At 41.1% G+C, this 21080-nt stretch overlaps 1 protein-coding gene and 1 non-coding gene across 4 annotated transcripts in view; one reads left to right on the top strand and one right to left on the bottom strand.

The window, feature by feature from the left end:
• The window catches only part of CUNH6orf89 (chromosome unknown C6orf89 homolog), a 28692-nt gene extending 10456 nt beyond the window's left edge, over positions 1-18236 (bottom strand). The window contains exons 1-4 of one of the 3 annotated variants that reach the window (XM_007467279.1): positions 18166-18207; positions 13561-13668; positions 10010-10217; positions 9340-9553 (exon numbers count right to left, since the gene is read on the bottom strand). In XM_007467279.1, the coding sequence (XP_007467341.1) occupies positions 9340-9553; positions 10010-10198 (403 nt within the window). In that variant the 5' untranslated portion in view covers positions 10199-10217; positions 13561-13668; positions 18166-18207. Of the gene's footprint in view, positions 1-9339; positions 9554-10009; positions 10218-13560; positions 13669-14173; positions 14197-18165 lie in introns of those variants that run through there. The other 2 variants (XM_007467278.1, XM_007467277.1) reach the window with 2 other exon arrangements.
• TRNASTOP-UUA (transfer RNA ochre suppressor(anticodon UUA)) lies at positions 3665-3737 on the top strand. The gene has a single exon. It is a non-coding gene; the product is annotated as a tRNA-Tyr (tRNA).
• Positions 18237-21080: the final 2844 nt, after the last annotated feature.

The raw sequence follows: 21080 nt of genomic DNA, 5'->3' as shown, positions 1-21080 counted from the left end.
GTACCGCAAAAAAAAAAAAAAAAAAAAAAACCCAATGGAAACCCAATCAGGAGAGAGCCTACAACAAAAGACAACAGACAACCAAATGTGGCCGAAACCAAGTCAGTTCTTTAAACCAATAAACACATGTGGAAACCGACTCTTAACCACAAAACATTTTCTGTAGTCAGCAGAAGGCAGTAGTCGTGCAGTATAAGAAATCCTCATCGGGGGAGGGCTATGTTTGTTCTCAGCACGTCTCCTGAGCAACCTCCATCTCCTGCAGACAGAACCTGTGTTTCCCTGAGGCAGCTGCCACCCACTCTTCTCATCCAGGGGACTATGCACACCTTAGCACACACAGTGTTCACCATGAGCCTCCAGGGGCAGCAGAAAACCCTTTCGTGGAACTTGTTTCAGTGGCATGCTGAGGCTGCAGTATGCTTTTTTTTTTCCAGTGGCATACTCAGGCTGCAATTAAACTTTTTTTTTCCCCTTCTGGAATATTTTCAAATGTTCCTTATTAGAGGTCAAATATGATGAATTCTTGCCAAAATACAAGAACTCTGGGTAATGGACATACAATGAGGCATAAATAATCATAACAACATATTACAATTATACAGCATTTCCATTTCCAAAGTACTTGTGAGGGAGGGGGTAGGAAGGGGAAAGAAAACTAACGTGCTCAGCACCAAGCCCAATACGAGTCATTTTTGCAGGTAATATATCGTTTACTCTTTACCACATAATTACTGAGGAGGCATTGCTATTCTCATTTTACAGATGAGCAAACTGAGACTGAGAGGCAGGAGGAATTACCGAGGCACCTGGGTGCAGTGGGAAGAGCACAGAGGATGCGGTGGGGCGGGGATAAGAGGACAGAGGCTGCTGAGGAAGACTGTGATGAGGACTTCTAGGGCTTCCTTCTAGGAAGGTTATTCTGGATTGTGACTAGGGTGTCCTGGAAGAGAGAGGCTGGGAAGAGGAAGACCCGGTTATACTTTGTTTTTGTCCTTTTTTGGTGGAGGGAGGGGTTGTACTGTGATGAGAGGTGAAATACGAGAGTCTTTTTTCTTTTAAAAAAAATTTTTTTTGGCCGCAATGTGCAGCATGTGGGATCTTAGTTCCCCAACCAGGGATCGAACCCACACGCCCCTGCACTGGAAGCACGGAGTCTTAACCACTGGACCACGAGGGAAGTCCCTATAACGAGAGTTTTAACTGAGGCAGTGGGCTTGGGAAGAAAGGGGTGATTCCAGAGGCAGTGATAACACAATCTATGGCTCTGAGCAGCACTATGGAGAATGTCTGTGCAGGCTGAGATGGCGCAAGAGCTCCTCATCTAAGGGAGACACTGGAGAGCTGCATATATTTACCATCACATGTTTCTGTAGTAATGTGTCATATTCCAAATGAATCAATTAATTATGACAGTCTTCCCAGGAGATAAGAGTAAAGTGTCAGGAGAAATTCTTCTAATTTATACAAAGGTGCTTCATGGGCTAGTAGCAGGCAGTTCTGAACCTAAGGGTATCAAGAGATTATTTTAACTGTAACTTATTTTAGTTTTATTCTGAGCTTTAGATATTCTTGGGATTAACAGGTAGAGATATGTGAAAAGCAGGTGGAGGAAGAAAACCCAAAGAAAGTCAAGAAAGGAAAAGAAAACAATAACAGATAATTTAACAAGGTGGCAGAACACAAAACAGAGAGATGTGTAGACATGTAAACATCAATAGTGTTCTTACAGTGCTGACCATAATCATTTAAAAATGGAAATGGAAAATGATCTCATTGATAAAAACTGGCAATAAATTTTACAAGAAAGGTAAAACTAGAAAATTTTACTGAAGGATATAAAATAAGACCTAAATAAACATATCATACCATGATCCTCGATGGAAAGACTAAATATCATAAAGATGTCAAGTCTACTCAAAAAATACATATATGAACCTTAATACAACTTGGATAGAATCCCATCAGAGTCTCTTATTGGTGAAGGTGGAGATGGGGTGGGGTTGTGATCACGACATTCTAAAGTTCATCTAGAAGAGAAAATGTGTGAGAATAGCAACAGGCAACAACCCGCCCCCTGACAAATTAACTCTGCGAAATATTTAAGTGCCAGAAGGCTTGCTGGGGTAATACAAATGAATCACGTAGTATGGTCACTGCTTAAAATCTACAGCAGATACTCCCCTCAGGGCAGAGATAGAGTCAGAGACTATATTAAGAGCCTCATGTGACAGACACTGGGCAGACTGTGGACCTGAGGACCCTCACCTCTGACTGCTCATGGGTCACTGGAGACCTCAAGCCTCTCTTTGTGCCACACATGAGGAGGGCAGGACTAGAAGGAAAGGGCATTGCTTTGCTCTCTCTGTGTAGATAATATGAACAAAGTAATTCACGAAAAATAAACACAAATGGCCTAAAAGAAACACATGAAAAGACATCCAACTCCACTAAAAGGTGACTTAAAGTGAGATACCACTTTTCAGTTTCTTGACTGGCAAAACAACGGCAATATCCAGTGTTGATGATCTATATATGCTGTTAATGAAAGTTACACATCGGTGTAAGTTTATGTAGATAATTTGTTAGTATTTATTAAAATGTAAAATGTGAATGATCTTTGACCCAGCTATTCTACTTCCGAGAAACTATCTTACAGAAATAATAGTATATGTATATAAAAGTGTGTGTATATGAATGTCCCAAGTCTTTTTTTTTTATAATAGTAGAAAATCTAGAAATGTTCAATTATGGAATACTCACAGAATGGAATAATATAAAATCCTGAAAAATGTGTATACTGGATTGAATAGCGTCCCCCTTAAAATTCAAGTCCTTCTGGAACCTCAGAAGATGACCATATTTGAAAATAGGGTCCTTGCAGATGTAATTAAACATGAGGTGATACTGAAGTAGGACTGGTCCTAAATTCAATCTAAATGGTGTCCTTATTAGAAGAGGAGAGGACGCACAATGACACACAGTGGGAAGATGGCCCTGCAGAGATGGGGACTGGAGTTATGCTACCACAGCTAAGGAATGCCAAGGATTGATGGCAACCACCAGAACCTGGAAGAGGCAAAGAAGGATTCTTCCCTAGAGCCTTTGAGAAGGAGAAGAGCCCTAAAACACCTTGATTTTGGACTTCTAGCCTACAGAACTGTGAGAAAATTAATTTCTATTGTTTTAACCCACCTGGCCTTTGGTACTTTGTTACAACAGCCTTGGAAACTAATACAATGTGTCTAGCCAAAAATATGGACATAAGCCCTTTCTTGCATGTGTGAATCAAAAACTATATTTATAGATATTAAGTATAGCTATCTGTACAGCCATGGAAAAATTCAGAAAGATGTATATCAAATTATTACCAGTGGTTGCTTGGGTGGAAGAGTTAGAGGGTAGAGGTGAGAAAATTCACTTCATTAAAAGTATATTTTTAAAAATCAAAAATCTCATACCTCTTTTTTTGTTTTCATATGTAAGCGTATTTTTTCTTTTTTGGCTGCGCCGTGCGGCATGTGGGATCCTAGTTCCCTGCTAGGGACTGAACCCTCGCCCCCTGCATTGGAAGCACAGAGTCTTAACCACTGGACCACCAGGGAAGTCCCTGTATGTAAATGTTTTATGTTATTTTCCAAATAAAAATGTCTTTGGAAGGAATTCCCTGGTGGTCCAGTGGTTAGGACTCCACATTTTAACTGCCGAGGGCCCAAGTTCAATCCCTGGTCAGGGAACTAAGATCCTGCGAGCCGTGCGGCATGGCGGGGAGAGGGGCGGAATAGATGTATGTATATGTATATAACTGAATCACTTTGCTGTACACCTGAAACTAACACAACATTGTTAACAACCTATGCTTCAATATAAACTAAATTTAAAAAAAAAAAAAAAAGGTCTTTGGAGACCATGAAAACTCAAGCTGAGACTGTTAACTTTTAATGTAGAGTTCAGTCATCTTGGAAGGCAGGCCCCTGGAGAGGTACCCGACAGAAGAGGCACTGTGGCTAGGCTGGCGGCCAGCCAAGCAAGAGGGGAGTGATGAGGAAAAAGAATCACTGGAAAGGGGTAGTTTATACTATCCATCTGAATTAGGGGAGCACACTGCAAGAGGAAGAGCTACTTTTGATTTCTCTGCAGGCTTTGTCCTCAAGGTGGATAAAGAATGTGCTTATATTTGGTCTGAGGGACTGAGGAATGGCTAGGCAGTGAGTAGTGGGCAGTGTACAGTTGGGGCTCTTTCTCCCCTTCGCATAGAATTTCCAAAAACAAGGAGAAGTGCCCAGACTTCCACTTGGCTTCCATCTACCTGAAAAGGTTTTATCTGATGTGTGCACTGTACAACTGGCTGGAGCCAACATACCACAGAGTGATCAAAGTCCCACGCTAGAAAACAGCCAGTAGCACACAGCAAACCATCCCATGCCACCCCAGGCCACAACTTTTCTTCAGTTACCTAACATGCTGCATCTCACTTCTCTGCAGCCCTCCTCTGCTTCTATCCACTCCTCCAGCACCAGACAGAAAGGCCAGTGGAAGCTGGATAGCGACTTCCTAACTTTCTTTTGATTTCCAAGGCTTCTTTATGCAAGAAATCCTTCTTATACTAGCTATTTCATACTAAAAAAAGGTGTGACAAAGAAGTGAAACTCCACGTCTAAGAGTTCAATAAAACACCATGGTCTGTATTCCAAATTCTCACCGTGATTATGGAATCATTTTGCTGTCTGAGGTGTCAAAAATGGTCTTGCAGACAAAACACAGCCTTGAAGTTAAGAAAGGCAGAAACTGTAACTGCCCAGTCTTCTCTGCAAGTTGGGCACTCTGCAGAACAATGGTGAGCCAAGACTGTCAGGAGGCTTCCTGGTGCCTGAGAGTTGTTTACAAAGAAAACGCACTCAGGCTGGCTCGCTGTGGACAACCATAACATACTCTGGAATTCTAAGTGGAGAGAGTCCTTTTACACAGACTATTAACCTGGTGTAAAGCAAAAAGCAAAAAAATAAAAAACAGATTTCTTTCCAGGACCAAAAAAACCTCCCTCTGGGTAAAAAGGATAGAGAAGAAGAAAGGCACAAAGCCAAGACTAGCTCCGCAAGAGCAGGGGGACTGTTTTGTTCACTGCTCTGTTGAGAACAGTTGCTGGTGTACAGTAGGGTCTGAATACACACTCACTGAATGAATGAATGAAACCTTGACTTTTCAGAAGCTTTAACAATAGGATTAAGTCCATGGGGAGAAAAATCAAACAAGTAATCTGAACTTGGAGAAACCTCAAAATAAGGATTAAATAAATATAACCTCATGATTTTTTAGATTTCTCATATTAGAAACATATCCAAGAAAACCCTGCAAAAGTCCACGACAAAGTCTCTGTGACTTTCACTGGTACGTGCTCAGTATTTAATCAGGCTACTCTCTAGCAGCTTGTTTTGCTTAGCACTTCTAGCATCCTGGGCGTGAGGCAGGGGTGAAGTCTTGACCTTGGCCAGGCCCCCTGCATGGGTGGTAACAGGCCCAGAGCCACTTTCGTACACCGTAGGGATGGAAGGAACCCAAGAAATCGTCTCGCCAACAGCTTTGCCTTCAGGAAGCAACACGTTTGAACCATTCCAAACCAGAGAGTCCATCTATTTTGATAAGTTCTCCTTGTATAAAAATTTGTCTCTAAGTGTGAGACTTTTGGCAAGTTAGTCAACCCCCTTGCTCATCAGCTTCCTCATCTTTGAAATGGACATAAAAATATTAACTACCTTACGTGACTGATGTGAAGACTGAGGAATACATGGCACAGTATACGGCACAGTGCCAAGTATACTGTAAGTGCCCGACAGAGCTGTTATCACTTTACTCTTTTATTTGTAAATAAACAGGTCCTAGCATTTCACATTGAGCACTGGCCTGGACTCTAATTCTGATTAGGTCCTTACCTTAGTTCTCAGTCAGTGAATGATCTGCTATTCCCCAAACTCCTTGATATTGGTAGATCTACTTCAACCTTCCCTTGAAAGTTCATGGGTACATAAAGTTCCAATAATGCAGTACAGATACAGAGATGCAGCTTCTCATTGTATGTGAGAACTGTCCCAGGCCTCCTCAGTATATATGGATGTTACAATTACAAATTATAAATGCCCCAAGTAAACAAAATAGTTGGGCCTAACATTCTGGAACCTGGCTTGAATGAGGGCAGAGGCAGCAGGCAGTAATTGTAATGTGCTAGACTAAAGAAACTAGGGTTCAAGTGCTAGTCTGTCACATTTAGCTGGGTAAGCAAGCTATTTCACCTCTCCTGGTTTCAATTTCCTCTTTACAAAACAGGGGTATGTACCAGATCAACTCTATAAAGTTCCTTTTGAGCTCTAAGACTCAATGATTCCACAGAAGGGTGAAAGCCAAGAAGGTGGCTGGCAGGGTCAAAGCAGATATAAAGATATGAGGCCAGGGGCAGGGGGTGGGTAAGAACTAAGAATGTGAATGTGAAGAGAAAACTGCAGGTTAATAAGAGAAAGGACTTGGTCAAACAGTAAGTCAAACCTTACCTATAAGGGTGCAGACTGGGAGGATGAGCTGGGCTGAATGCCTAGGAAAAGACTAGTTCAGGAAAATTCTGAAGGGCCAATGGCTTGGAGGACCATTTATTTTTGGACGTGCAGTACCAGCCAGAAAGAACCTTATTTCTTCGGGGACTAGGGAGCTGAGGGAGAAGGCATCTGGTGACCTGAAAGAGTGTGGAACTCCAAAATCAAACTTACAGCTAGACTCTTCAGGTATACCATGTAGCTACAAACTACTCATATCAGAGGTTAAGAGCTCAGACTCTGAAGATGGGCGGCCTAGGTTCAAATCATGGTTCCATGACTAACTAGCCTTATTAGATCAGGCAAGTGAGCTAATCGCACTCTACTTCAGTGTCTTCATCTGTAAAACAGACATAAAACCAGAACCTACTGCATAGGGATATTGTAAAGATCAAATGAGCCAATATATGGAAAGCCCTTTGAACAGGGCCTGGCATCTGGTAAGTACTAAATAAGTCAGCTTATTTTCTGCTGCAGAGTGGGATGTTTACATGACTCACTGCAGAGTCACTTCATTCACTCCATGAAGAGGAGTTAGGGGCAGGGTATCCTACCCAAGGCTGAAACTTAGAAAAAGAACAACTTCTGTTGCCTTTTGTTCCCCGGGTAGAGTCAAGCGGAAAACCCACCAGTGATCAGGAAGAAACCTAGCAGCACTGGAGGTGGTGAAGCTGGTAGGTCACTACTGCTCCCTTCAAGGAGTGTCAGATGATCCCCGGGAGCATTAGGCCAGCCCTTAAGGAAACAATACGCTGAAGGGCTTTCCCATGGGAGCTACATTCACTTTACATTCTCCCTCGACATTTACTTTAAAGGTATTGCTAAGTAGTCCTAACTGAAAGGCAGCTGCTTTGGGGTACCATGACAATAGGAATGAGTTATATATTTTTTACTTTTCTGGCCCTCTTTCAGGCCCAGCAGTTTGCCCTTCTTATACCTAGTTCTCCCCAATATGTTTCTATTCACCACTTAATTATGCATTCTTAACTTTCCTTTCAAGTGCTATGTAAAATGCTGTTAGTTTTACATGTCTACAGCTTCCCAGAATTATCACACATAGGAAAATAGGGTGCAGTATCTCCATTTACAAGTAAAAGCAGCACTTTAACAGAATCAACAACATTAAAGACCTAAAACCACACCCTTCCAATGCTCTCTCTTTACAAGTGAGCTCTAAGGACTCATTTTCATTTCTATCTGCAAGGCAAAATATTCATTTGGAGTGGCCAAACAACCTGGCTTGTTGACAAGACACCTATGTTTCTTGACTTTTTAAACTCCGATACACAGAATGAGCAATCACTGTTCATTTACTATTATTGCTTAACTCAACAGTCTGTGGAGATGTACTTTATAAGATGGAGAGAAAGAAAGTAGGTGCCATCAACTTGGTCCTAAAAATTGTTGACTTCATCTCATGTGTCAAAGAGTAGAAAATGACTTTAGGGAGGCTGTGAGGGGAAGACAGGAAAGGAGGCTGATGCATCCGAGGCAGCAGCACAGGCTGGCCTAACTGACACATTTCTCTGGCTCTTTCCCCTACATGCTCTGGACCTTCCTGATAGGAGCTGGAAACTTCATTTTTTTGAGCTTTGTTGTTTCAAAAACAACCTCCCCAGTAAATACAAGAAAGTTATATACTTGGAATTTAAACGTTTAAATACATAAATTGTTTAAAAAAAAAAACTTATGAGGCTGGGTTTTTGTTTTACAATGCTCCCTTCCTCTGATTTTGATATAATTCTCGAAATCTTTCCATGATTTCCTCAAGTGCACAAAAATAGCTTTCAAAGGAGACCCAAACCAAGTGATGATTTTTATGACTGATTAGATCTTGGCTTAAAGAGTAGCATTATGATTATAAAGCTTAGTTTCAACTGCTAAATATTTTTTGAAAACACTGAAGAGAAAACATACTTCCTCAACAGTTATGCTGAAGCCTAAAGGTTTCAGAACACAGTTAAACAAAAAGTTCTATAATCCATTTGTGATATTAACTTACATATTCCTTCATACAGGCAAATAAGATAAACATTAAGATAAAACAATAATAAATGAATAAAATAAAATCCCCAAATAATACCCCCTTATTCTTTCTCAAAAGTAAATTTCGAATCTTAGCCACATTACACTATTCTCAAAAGGGAACTCCTCAAATGGTCTATCAGACCAGGAATTCCTATGCTACCATTGACACATTGTTACTAAATTTAAGTGCTTCTTTAATTCAACTTATTGGCAAAATTGTATACTCAGGAGCTCTACATAGTGAACTGTGAAACAGAGAGAAAAGACTCAATTGAATGAGAGGGATATACCTAGACAAAAACCTAGCCAACAGGCTAAGGATTATTAGAGGATATGGACTCAGATGCTTTCAATAAACCAATAGCTATTTATTAAAATACCTATTATGGATAGGGATCACAGGAGAGAAAACAGTAGAGTAAGATACACTCAAATCCCTCCTATGAGCAAAAACACTCATCCCTATCATGTGTGTTTTATAATCAGGGGGCTTGAATTTGGCTCCACCCGGTGTGTTTCTCTGACATCCTTCTTAATCCTCTGAGCCTCAGTTTCTCAATCTGCAAAATGGGGTAATAAAACCCATCCCATAGAGTTTCCCTGAGGATTGAATTAAATGAGACAACATAGGGAAAGTGTCTCTCATTAGATGTCAGTAAATGTTATTTCCTTTCTCATGATATACTGCCAAGAAAGCCGTATCTAATAAATAACAAATGCGGTATTCTACCTGGAAAGGGTCTGTCTGCATCACCCCCATGCAGAGGAACTCCCTTATTTTCTGGCATATACTTCTTGGTAATGGGCAAAGACATCAGCCGGATGTGATGGATGAGTGAGCGCCAGGTATGAGCTCCAGAAAGCACTGGTTCAGGTGGTAATGGGCTGAAAGGCTGAATCACAAAGTAGGCAGTGAGCAAGATTAATCCCAGGGTTACAACGACCTACAAGGAAAGACAGGAAATGGATTAATAATTGTTACAGCAAACAAAATACTTTTAGGCCAAGGGAAAAAAACAGGCATCTTCTACTATTTCCAGTGTGCTTTAAGAACTAATCCATTTTCATAAACAAGCCACTGACATTCACTTCTGAAAGCATTTAAAGCTTGAGAACTGTGAGGACTGCAAGGCTCACCAAGCTTTTATCATACAGACCAGGGGCTATGTCCATCATTTAAAAATATACACAGGTACAGTTAATGATAAATACACATCTTTCATCTAGAACATTTAACAAAGTAGTCAAATTTGCTAATAACACATCGTAACAAAGAGTAAAGGCCAATTTATTCATAGAAAAACCAAGGTTCGGTGGTGGAATCAGTCAACAGTAACATTTGGGGAGAATGTTGAAGAGTTTGTGCTCTAAGCTATTTCCAAGTCAGAACACATTTTTACCTTGTACACAGCTAGAAGGAGGGGATACTGGGGTGGCCCCCTCTGAGGTTCATTTTTTTCCAGTAGCTGTCTGATAAATTTTTCAATTGCTTTCTCTGACATGCCACACTGATGGCCCGTCTGTCTTACCAAATCAACAGTCTCTGAAAGTTTGTCATAAATGCTGAGCTCATTAGCAGCAAGATCCATGTCTTCTAATACAAAATCCCTGAGAGAGAAAGAAAACGAATGCAAAAAGAAAGATGGTTTCTTTAAAGTACTTCCTCCACAAAGTTACTTCCTTTAGAACAGTGCTTTTTGACCACCTGCGGGGAAGGAACAATTCTTCTGTAAAACACAATGAATACACTGAGACAATGTCAAGATGCAATACAAGTTTTTAAATGTTTTTTAATTGTGGGCTAGTAATAAATGGTTCACAGGCCAGCACTGGTTCCCAAACACTTTGAGCAATACCTGTCCAGAGCACAATAAATCCCTAATGGGACTCAGAAACACTAGTGTCATCCAAAATGATTTCTGAAACCAATCACAGGAGATCTGCTACTGGTAATTTACTAAAATAAAAAGAAATGGAATATGGAAAGTGTTGTTGATCAATTATTTCTTTCCTTTCACATCAGATGAACCTTTTAGCAACACAAGGGGAGGAACTTATCACTGAAGGCAAGATTTACTGAGGAACACATTGACATGCTTTGTTCCTGACAGACCAAGGATTTCAGACAACACAAAACCATGGCATGGTAGCGCTCCAGACTTAGCAGGTTGCAGTCCTCATGCTTTTCTGCAAATACAATCTCAGACAATAAAGGGCATTCGGTTTATATTTTACATACTTAAAGGCCTAAGATCTATAACGTATTTCAAAATTCAATTTGTATTCTAATAGTTATTTTAAAGCCAGATTGTTTCACAGTGGCCATAGAATTAAAGGCAAAAACTAAAGGCAAAATAGAATTCTCTGTATCATTTGTAAAATGAAATTAAAAAGTTCTTTTTAAAAAGTTCTTATGCTACAGAACAATGTTTTTCTTCATTTATAGGAGGAAAAGCAGTGCTTGGGATTTGTGCTCTCTTCTGTTGGTTGGGTTTTGTTGTTGTTGTTATTTTCTTGCTTTTACATTGCAGAGGGTCCTCCTATTTCACATATTTCATCCCCAAGGTGTTGCTAAGATCAAAAAGCACTGACATGGTACAACAACTATTTCCTCGGTAAGGAGATGCTGCCCCCTGTAGAACAGAGGACAACAGTCATGAAGCTCCAGCAGAGGAAGAGGTCTGCACTGCCACAAACCAGCATACATCCCGGCATAGCTCCTCTTCTAACAATGCCTCCTCTAATGACTCCTTCCCTTTGGTCCTCTTTCTATTAACCTTTTACTTCACTGGTTCTTAACTGTGCCTGCACATTAGAATCACCTAGAGAGCTTTTAATGAATGCTTATACCAGGGCCCCAACCCAAGACCAACTAAATCAGAATCAGACTTCTAATGGTGGATTAACAGGCAGGTAATCTAGACTTTGGGGATTGGGGAAGGGAGGGAGCAACCCCACATTAAAGGGGACACAACCTTTCTCCAAACTCTCTGCCGTTGCTCAAACTGCTTTTTTAAAACCACAAAGGCCTTCATTTCAAGGTTCAGGTAAAAGGATGGTGAAAACTCTATTTTAAAATGTGTAGTTTTGGGAATTCCGTGGCGGTCCAGTGGTTGGGACTCAGCGCTTTCACTGCTAAGGGCCCAGGTTCAATCCCTGGTTGGGGAACTAAGATCCTACAAGCTGTGTGGCGTGGCCAAATAAAATAAAATGTGTATTTTCCACAAATGGTGCTGGGACAACTGCATATCCACATGCAAAAGAATGAAGTTGGATGCTTCCTTATACCACAGACAAAAATTAACTCAAAATGGATAAAAGACCTAAACTTAAAAGTTAAACTATAAAACTCTTAGAAGAAAACAAAGGGGGAAATTTTTATAACAGTGGATTAGGCAATGGCTTCTTAGATATGACACCAAAAGCACAAGTAGCAAAAGAAAAATAAATTGGACTACATCAAAATTAACAATTTTTGTGCTTCAGATGATACCATCAAGAAGGTAAAACGACAACCTACAGAACGGGGGGGCAATATTTACAAATCATATATCTGTTAAGGGACAGGTATTCAGAGTTCATAAAGAATTCTTACAACTCAATTATAAAAAGACAAATACCCAATTAAAAATGGGCAAAGTATTTGAATAGATATTTCTCCACAGAAGATATACAAATGGCCAACAAACTCATGAAAAGATGTTTAACATCATTAGCCATCAAGGAAGTGTAAATAAAAACCACAATAAGATACCACTTCTCACCCACGGGGGTGACTATAATCAAAAAGTCAGATAATAACAAGTGCTGGCAGTGGAACTCTTGCACACTGTGGCTGGGAATGTAAAATGATGCAGCTGCTTTGGAAAACAGTTTGGCAGTTCCTCAAAAACTCAAATGTAGAGTTACCATATGACCCAGGAATTCCACTTGTATGTACCCACGATAATTTAAAACAAATATCCACACAAAAACTTGTATGTGAATGTTTAAGCAGCATTATTCATAATAGCTCAAAAATGGAAGCAACCCAAATGTCCATAAATGGATACACAAAATGGATATTAATAATATCCATACATCAATAATATTCATACCATGGAATATTACTGGACAATAAAAAGGAATAAAGTACTGATACATGCTACAACATGGATGAACCTTGAAAACATTATGCTAAGTGAAGGAAGACAGTCACAAAAGACTACGTATTACATGACTGCATTTATATGAAAAGTCAAGGATAGGCAAATCTATAGAGACAGAAAATAGATTAATTAGGGGTTGCCTAGGGGAGGGGGGGGGAGGAATGGGGAGTGACTGTTAATATAGGGTTTCTTCCTGGAGCGACAAAAATGTTCAAAACAAATTGTGATGGTTGCACAACTTTGTGAATATACAAAAACCACTGAATTGTACATTTTATAATGAATTTCATGGTGAATTTCATGGCATAGAAATTATATCTCAATAAAGATGTTGTAAAATGTGTACTTACAGAATCTGAACTTACCCCGTTGTGGCATTTATTACACTCATTGCTATGATTTTGGCTAAGTCACTCGGTCTATTTCCTCATCCAAAAGATAAGAGGATTGAACCAGAAAATTTTTCAAGTTTCCTCTAGCTCTAAAATTCTAGGAGTATATGAATATTTCAGGAAGCAGAAAAAATTCAATACATTAGAAGTTAAAGCCTTATGTCCAATTGCATTCCTATATTACCATTTCTTGTTATGCCATCTGATATGCCAGGTGTTGTGCTAAGCACTGCAGAAACATTATCTCAGTAAATCGTCACAGCAATCCCATAAGGTAAGTGTGATTAATCCCGCTTCACAGATCTGGAAACTAAGGCTAAGAAAGGTTTCATAACTTGCCAGAATGTGAACACAAGTGTGCCTGACTTCAGGGCTGGTGCTTTTAATCTTTATGCACGCTGCCTCCCTTACCAAGTATGTTCCTATTCTGAGCAGGCAGTTCTGAAACCACAACACCGTGTCCCTTGATTATCACAAATGAGTGGTTGAAAACTGGAAAGTGATCAACTACAATGATTCCTGAAAAAAGAATAAAGCAATAACTTATTACAATATTTTTCACATCTTGCTTTTGTGACCAGTGATTCCAGAGACACAGCATTTTCCTGTTTAAATGAACAAAGATATTCCAAGCAAGCAAGCAAGCTACAATAAATTATCCAACAATACCCAGTCAAAATCCATTAAAACTCAGTAGAGGACCAGAAAAGGAAAGCAGTGGGAATTCTAAAAAAAATTCCAGTAAAAAACTTTAAAGATTTGAGAGATGGGGGCACCTGTAGGTATCCTCATGGAGAAGAGAACGTCACATTGGTGTGCACTTAGGGGCACCATGAAGGGGAAAGAAGTGCAGGTGAGGTTAAAAGGAGAACCAACTATCATCGGTTTTGAAGACTGTTTCACAGTCTTTGTAAACCTCTGCCCACTTTTGATACGCATAAAAATCTCATTAAACTCCCAGTTTGTGTTGCAAATAGGGTTTTTTTAAATTTCAAGTACACAATGATAATATGATACTGAATACATATATTTTTGCAAGCTGTACATCCTTCTTCTCCGAGATTCTGACACATTTCTCAAGTTATCAGAAGGGTAGTTACTAATAATTTAGTGAAGTTTTCAAGAGCACATGGAGGTCTTGATAAAAAGCCTTCCTTTCGCCTTTGGTAAGATCAGTGGTTCTCAACTTGGGGCAACTCTGCCCCTGAGGGGATATTTGGAAAGTCTGGAGACATTTGTGATTGTCACACTTGAGGGTACTACTGGCATCTAGTGGCTATGACGTTAATTAAACGACAAAAAAATCTTGTCCCTTTAGGTCAGACTATAGAGCAGCTCCCTGGCTGCAATCTGCTGAAAGTCAACCCTCAACACGACAGTTTGTATAAAAAACAAAAACAAAAAACTTGTCCCTTAAAAAAAAAAAACACACAAAATCATGGCTAAGCATCAAGTATATTCATTTAGACTGAGTGAAATCAGCTGAAGCTTGATGGCAATCCCTTTACCTCCAGAAAGAAGGTCCAACTCTGGCAGAAATGAGCTTTGCCACAGAGGGAAGTTCCGATGAGCGAGCTTGACTCTTAACAGTGGCTTATACCTGCAAGGGCACAGGCAGAATCACTTGCAGAGTTGCAAAAATCAAGGTATCATGCACCACCTTGGATATACTGAATTGCCAGAACCTTGGGAATGGGACCCAGGTGCAGAAGATTTCAAACCTCTTCCCTGCTGATTACAGACACACCCCACAATTAGGATACATTGCTGTGGAACAGTGGAATCTCAACTCGGATGATTCTGCTCCAGAATCATAGCTATTAAAATGAATAATTCTCTAACATCACCTAATATCTAGTCCACAGTCAAATTTCCCCCAAAGATCCAAAAGAAAGAAAGAAAGAAAGAAAGGCAAGCCATATAACTTTTTAGAAGTCTAGGATCCAACCAATGATCACATTATCACGGTGTGCTGTCATGTCTCTTTGGTCTACTTAAATCTACAATAGATGCTGGTGGGTTTTTTTTTTTTCCTGGCCTTTTATGACACTGACATATTTGAAGCAGGAATCCCCACATCTTTAAACATATTTCTACTTATTCCTATCTTCACCACTTCTAGTTTCTACCATTTAAAAAAAAAATCCTTCCTCTTCAGATTTCCAGAGCTCATACTCTTCCTCCCTTCAGAGCCAAGCTCCCTTAAAAAAAAAAAGTATCACTTCACCTTCTTGTTTCTCAGGTCACCATTCGTTTCTGACCCCCTCATGCCACTGATACTGCTCTCACTAAGGTCACCAAAGGCTTTCTACACATGCCAAGTCCAAAGGACATTTTTTCAGTTAACACCTTATCTGACCTCTCTGCAGCAGCTTCCATTGCTACCCATTATCTCCCTCAAGGGCTCTCAAACCTTGGCATAATTCTCTTGTTCTCTTCTGAGTCTATGTCCCGGAATGTTGGTATTCATCACAGTTGTCCTTGACCGTCTCAATTCCCTCCATGGCTTTAACCACCAGCTATTAGTGATTTCCAAATCTCTTCTCCAGTCTAGAACTCTCTCCAAAATGCAAGACCCATCTATCTAACTACCTACCAGACACCCTGGCCCGAATTTCCTATAGTCCCCTATATGTAATGTGTTCCTAACTGACTTATTATTTTTCCCCTGCAAACCATTTCTCCTACTATATTCCTTTTCTTAATTAATGGAAACACCAGTTCTCCAAACTTAAAACCTCTCCTCCTGCTTCTTCATCCCCACTAATGAACCAATCACCAAATCCTCAATTCTACATCCTGTATAGCTCTCACATTCATCACCTCCTCTTCAGCTCTACGTGAGCGGCAGTCAAGGCCCTCAACATCTCTCCCACAGACCATCACAAAGTTATATTTAATCTCTATATTTCCAATCCTCTTTCTCCTTTCTGATCCATCCTCTACAAGTTATTTTTCTAAAACACAAATTGGTGCACATTGCTCATCTATTTAAAGCACCCTCCTTGACTTCCCATGCCCTGCTAGGGAACAATTTAGCATGGTGGTTAAGAACACAGGCACCGGAGTTAGAAAAACCTGAATGCAAATACTGGATTCTCCATCTACTGTGTGGCCATGAGTCACTGTTTACCCTCTTTAAGCCTCAGAGTTTTCATTTATAAAATGAGGATAATTGTGTCTTTCCAACCATGTTGTTATGGGATTATAAGGTGATGTATGGAAAACATCTGTCTCAATACCCAAATTAAATACTTAATAATTATTATAAGATGAAGTCCAAATTACTTAGCATGGCCCTTTATGATCTGGTTACTGCCTACCTGTTCAGTCTCATTTCCCATTCCTCCCTCACAGTTTTCATTGCCATACTATTTCACATCTTTTTGCTTTTGTACACATAATTTCCTTTGCTTACAAAACCTAGCCCCAAGTGCTTTGTCCAATGACTGAACGCTATCCCAACCTTCATTTTTGCCCTATGAACCTTAAACACAACTCTATCGTTTTGTATTACATCTACTTCCTTGTCTTCCTCTCACACTAAATTGTTTCTTGAAAGCAGAGATAAGTGGAGAAAATAACACAAATAACAGACGTGGAAATTCACCTCAGAGACGTGGAACCTTATCAGTGTCTGTTGAACAAATTTATAGAAAGGACCTAAAGTGATCATTCTGTTCTCAAGCTAATTTTCTTTTTTTTTGCGGTACGCGAGCCTCTCACTGCGGTGGCCCCTCCCGTTGCGGGGCACAGGCTCCGGACGCGCAGGCTCAGCGGCCATGGCTCACGGGCCCAGCCGCTCCGCGGCATGTGGGATCTTCCCGGACCGGGGCACGAACCCGTGTCCCCTGCATCGGCAGGCGAACGCTCAACCTCTGCGCCACCAGGGAAGCCCCCTCAAACTAATTTGATGTAAGTAATCGTTCATTTATTTTACTTTTTCTTCTTATATTTTAAAAATACATCAGCCTAATGAGAGGTTAGGTGAGCAAGTTAGGAACTTTACACTTGGATATTTTTTGTGGAGTTTGAGAGCAGCTGTGGAAGAATAGGGATTCAAACTGGGTCTTGAAAATTGTTTTGGTCCAAAGCAGAAGGGGCAAACAGGGCCTGTGGTATTCAAGCTGGGCGATGTGAACTTCAGTCAAAACTTCAATGTAGCAAAGCTAAATTTGGTTAAGGCATGTTGTTCTTTAGAGGGAAACTGTGATAACTCAAACTCAAATAAGCAAACTTACTAAGGGAGAGATGCCCAAAGAACATTTCACCATGGGAACAACTAAATAAGCAAACAGAAAAAGCCAAAATAATAAGTATCTGGGAATAGTCTCTATTATAAGGAGACGACCAAATACTTTAAAAGAAGTATACTGGTGAATACCAAGACTATGCAGGCTCTTAGACCAGAAAAAGTGTGGTCTGAAGGGTTAATGGTCTTAAAATACTACGCGGAACACGAGGCAGGTAAATTTCCTTGTTCTAAAAGGAGATTACAAACAGCTCATTTACTTGGGTTAATAAACCAAGTCATATTCCTTTCTGAAATCCGAGATGCCATGTTATCATATACCAAGATCACACTTTAAAAAAGCATTCTCTCCCTAACAATTATTAGAAAAAGATGTTTCGGAAGGAGGCGGGGAATCTACTCTCAACCAACCAAAAAGAAAAAAAATTAGAAATCTGTCAAAAGGGCAGTGAAATCTAGACTTCGCTAGCAGCGCTGTGTTGGACACTGCTGTGACGCCCGCAAAACAAGTTCAATTAGGGTCGAACTCGCTTTGCTCTCCCCGGCAGAGCCAAGGCAAAAAAGAGGGAATCGACCCCGGGGGAGTTGCACGAGGATGCCGTCAGTCTGCAAAACGCCAAAGGCTCAGAAAAGGGGTCAGCGCAGGGGCAGGAGTGGCAGTGGCCCCGAAAGGTGGGCTGCGCGAGGATGTCATAGACGGGTGCGGTGACGAGGCTGTCACGAAGCTGCCTCCCCCCTCCCGGCCTCGGGCCCCAGTCACTCACATGCGGGTCCCGCGCCCCCTCGGGCTCCTCCCGCCTCGGGGATACTAAACTGCCGGGCGTGGAGTATAGGCCCACAACTTCCTGCTTCCGGGCGCGCAACCCGGAAGCAACTCCTACGCCAAAGGCGAGGCAGCGCTCTTTCTTCCCGCCCCACGCTTCCGCCAGAAGCCGAAAGCACAAAGACTCGGAGCGCTCGGGAACTCTCGCGAGATCTGGAGAGAACGGGTTCTTGCACCCCCTGGCGTCGTTTTTTCCTCATCGGTCATGTTCAGTTCTTGCCAGGGTTTCTCCTCTTCGTGGGCTACCACAGACTTCATAGGTGAACTGATTCATTCAGTGAGCGTTTGTTGAGCCTCCTACTACGTGCCAGGCAGCGTGTTAGGCATTAAGGGGTGGGAGTGGGAGGGATTACGTAAATGGTGGGCAGGCCCTTACCCTTGGGATCTAAAAGAAAGGCGGGCAAACAAATCACTCAGATTTACACACTGCCCACTCATTAATGTTAATTGAGAGATTACTCTTTGCCAGACATTACAAAGGACTTTACATTCGCGAAGCTGCTTTAACAACCTCCATTTACCCTCATACCAACCAAGCTGAAGTTTATGGAAAGGTTAAATTGCTCGAGATTACACTGGAAGCTCCCTCTGTTCAGGTTCTGGTGTGGAACAGGCCGTGTGAATGTTGAACTGAACTGAATTAGGACATGGTCCCTAACATGGGCTGTTAACAATCTTCTCGGTGAGAAGAAAATCTGACACAAGCAATTAGACAACGATGGAAGGCGGCACTGAATTAAAGACCAAGAAGAGAGAAGGGGAGAGAGTCTACTGTAGACAGGAAGAGTAGAGAGGTTTTCTGAAGGAGCTGGAACAAGGACATGGGCGAAGTTTGGGAAAGCATTGCAAGGAAAAAGACTAGCTTGGGCAAAGGTCTGGAAGTGGGAATGCTGGTGCCACATTTAAGGGTTGGATAAAATAGGAAATCAGGCTGGAGAAGTCAGTGAATGGTCAATGATGAAGGGCCTTCAAGCCCAGGCCAAGTGATTTGGTACTTTAATGGACAAAGGGAAGCCATTTAATACTTCATGGCAATATCTTGTAGTATTTCAGGAAGAGGGCTTTGCCTGCTGTGTGTAAGATGTATTAGTGGGGGGAAGCCAAAAGGCAGGGGACCCAGCAAAGGGGCTTCTGAAATAATTCTGGTCTTAAAGGTCTGAAACAGCAGTGGGAATGGGAAGGAAGGGATACAATTTGGGGATCTTTGGAAGAAAGAACTGACACATCTTGATGTGTCACTTATAGGGAGCAGAGAGAAAGAGGATGACCTTCAGGTTTCCAGCTCAAAAAATGATGTTTCTCTAAAAGTTTATAATTTTGTTTTTAACAAGGGACATTTATTCAGAAGACACATTAAGCTCAGATACAGAATAAATGAAGTATTATACAAGCTACAATTTAATAGTGAATTTAGAAAAGGAATCCACGCCTCTTTGTCAACTCTGTCCTGAAGTCACTGACACCTAATATTCTCTTGGGGACAAAAAGGCCAACAAATACTGAGCCTCTTGAGGAAGGATTTGGAATGAGCCAGCAACACGCTATCTTATTCTTGTGTTAAACCCCAATACATCCTCATTGTACCCTAAGCCTCCCAAGATAATACAGTAAGGAACTACATAAAGTCCAAAGAAAGGAAACTCAGATAACAGACAGAAAGGACCAATGATGAAAACTTTTCCATCCAACTCAAGGGTCATAACACAAAACTGTAGGAAGTGTAAACTTAATTATACCTTACATTAGCACAGCACTCGTCAGTCTAAAAAGTTATTTTCTGTCCATTAGTCATTCAATGAAACCTGAGCATCTTATGTTCAGTCCTCTTCAAGGAGGGCGCAAAGATGAAAGAGGCACAGTTATACTTTCAAGGAGCTCACTGTCTACTTTGACCTTTACAACCTTGTATACCCTTATTCCTGCTTGGCAGTTAAGGAAACTAGGATTGAACTGTGGTCAAGAGCACAGGCTCACAGCTGTGGTACTTTGAGCAAATTATTTAATCTCTGTAAGCCTCAGTTTCCTCAAAGTAAAAAGGGAATAGTGATATCTACCTCCTGTGGGTTTGAAGATTAAGTGTTGTCAAAAGTTCAGAAATAAGCTACAAGGATATAGTGCATAGCACAGGGAATAGAGCAATATTTTATAATAACTATAAATGGAGTAAAACTTTTAAATATTGTGAATCACTAGGTTATACACCTGAAAGTTACAAAATATTGTAAATCGACTGTACCTCAGTTTTTGTTTTCTTTTTTTAATTTTTATTTATTTATTTATTTATTATTTTTGTCTGTGTTCGGTCTTCATTTCTGTGCGAGGGCTTTCTCTAGTTGCGGCGAGCGGGGGGCCACTCTTCATCGCGGTGCACGGGCCTCTCACTGTCGCAGCCTCTCTTGTTGTGGAGCACAGGCTCCAGACGCGCAGGCTCAGTAGATGGGGCTCACGGGCCTAGTTGCTCTGCGGCATGTGGGATCTTCCCAGACCAGGGCTCGAAACCGTGTGCCCTGCGTTGGCAGGCAGATTCTCAACCACTGTGCCACCAGGGAAGCCCTGTACCTCAGTTTAAAAAAAATTTTTTTTTAAATTTTTGGCTGCGTTGGGTCTTCATTGCTGCACACGGGCTTTCTCTAGTTGCGGCAAGAGGGGGCTACTCTTCGTTGCGGTGCGCAGGCTTCTCATTGCTGTGGCTTCTCTTGTGAAGCACGGGCTCTAGGCGCAGGGGTTTCAGTAGTTGTGACACGTGGGCTTAGTTGCTCTGTGGCATGTGGGATCTTCACAGATGAGGGATTGAACCCGTGTCCCCTGCATTGGCAGGTGGATTCTTTTTTTTTTTTTTTTTTTTTTTTTTTTTTT

The sequence above is a fragment of the Lipotes vexillifer genome, unplaced genomic scaffold (genome assembly GCF_000442215.2).
Source record: "Lipotes vexillifer unplaced genomic scaffold, Lipotes_vexillifer_v1.1 scaffold528, whole genome shotgun sequence".
NCBI classification, from domain to species: Eukaryota; Metazoa; Chordata; class Mammalia; order Artiodactyla; family Lipotidae; genus Lipotes; species Lipotes vexillifer.
The sequence above is the reverse complement of the archived record's forward strand: the minus strand, read 5'-3'. Positions and strand labels throughout refer to the sequence as shown.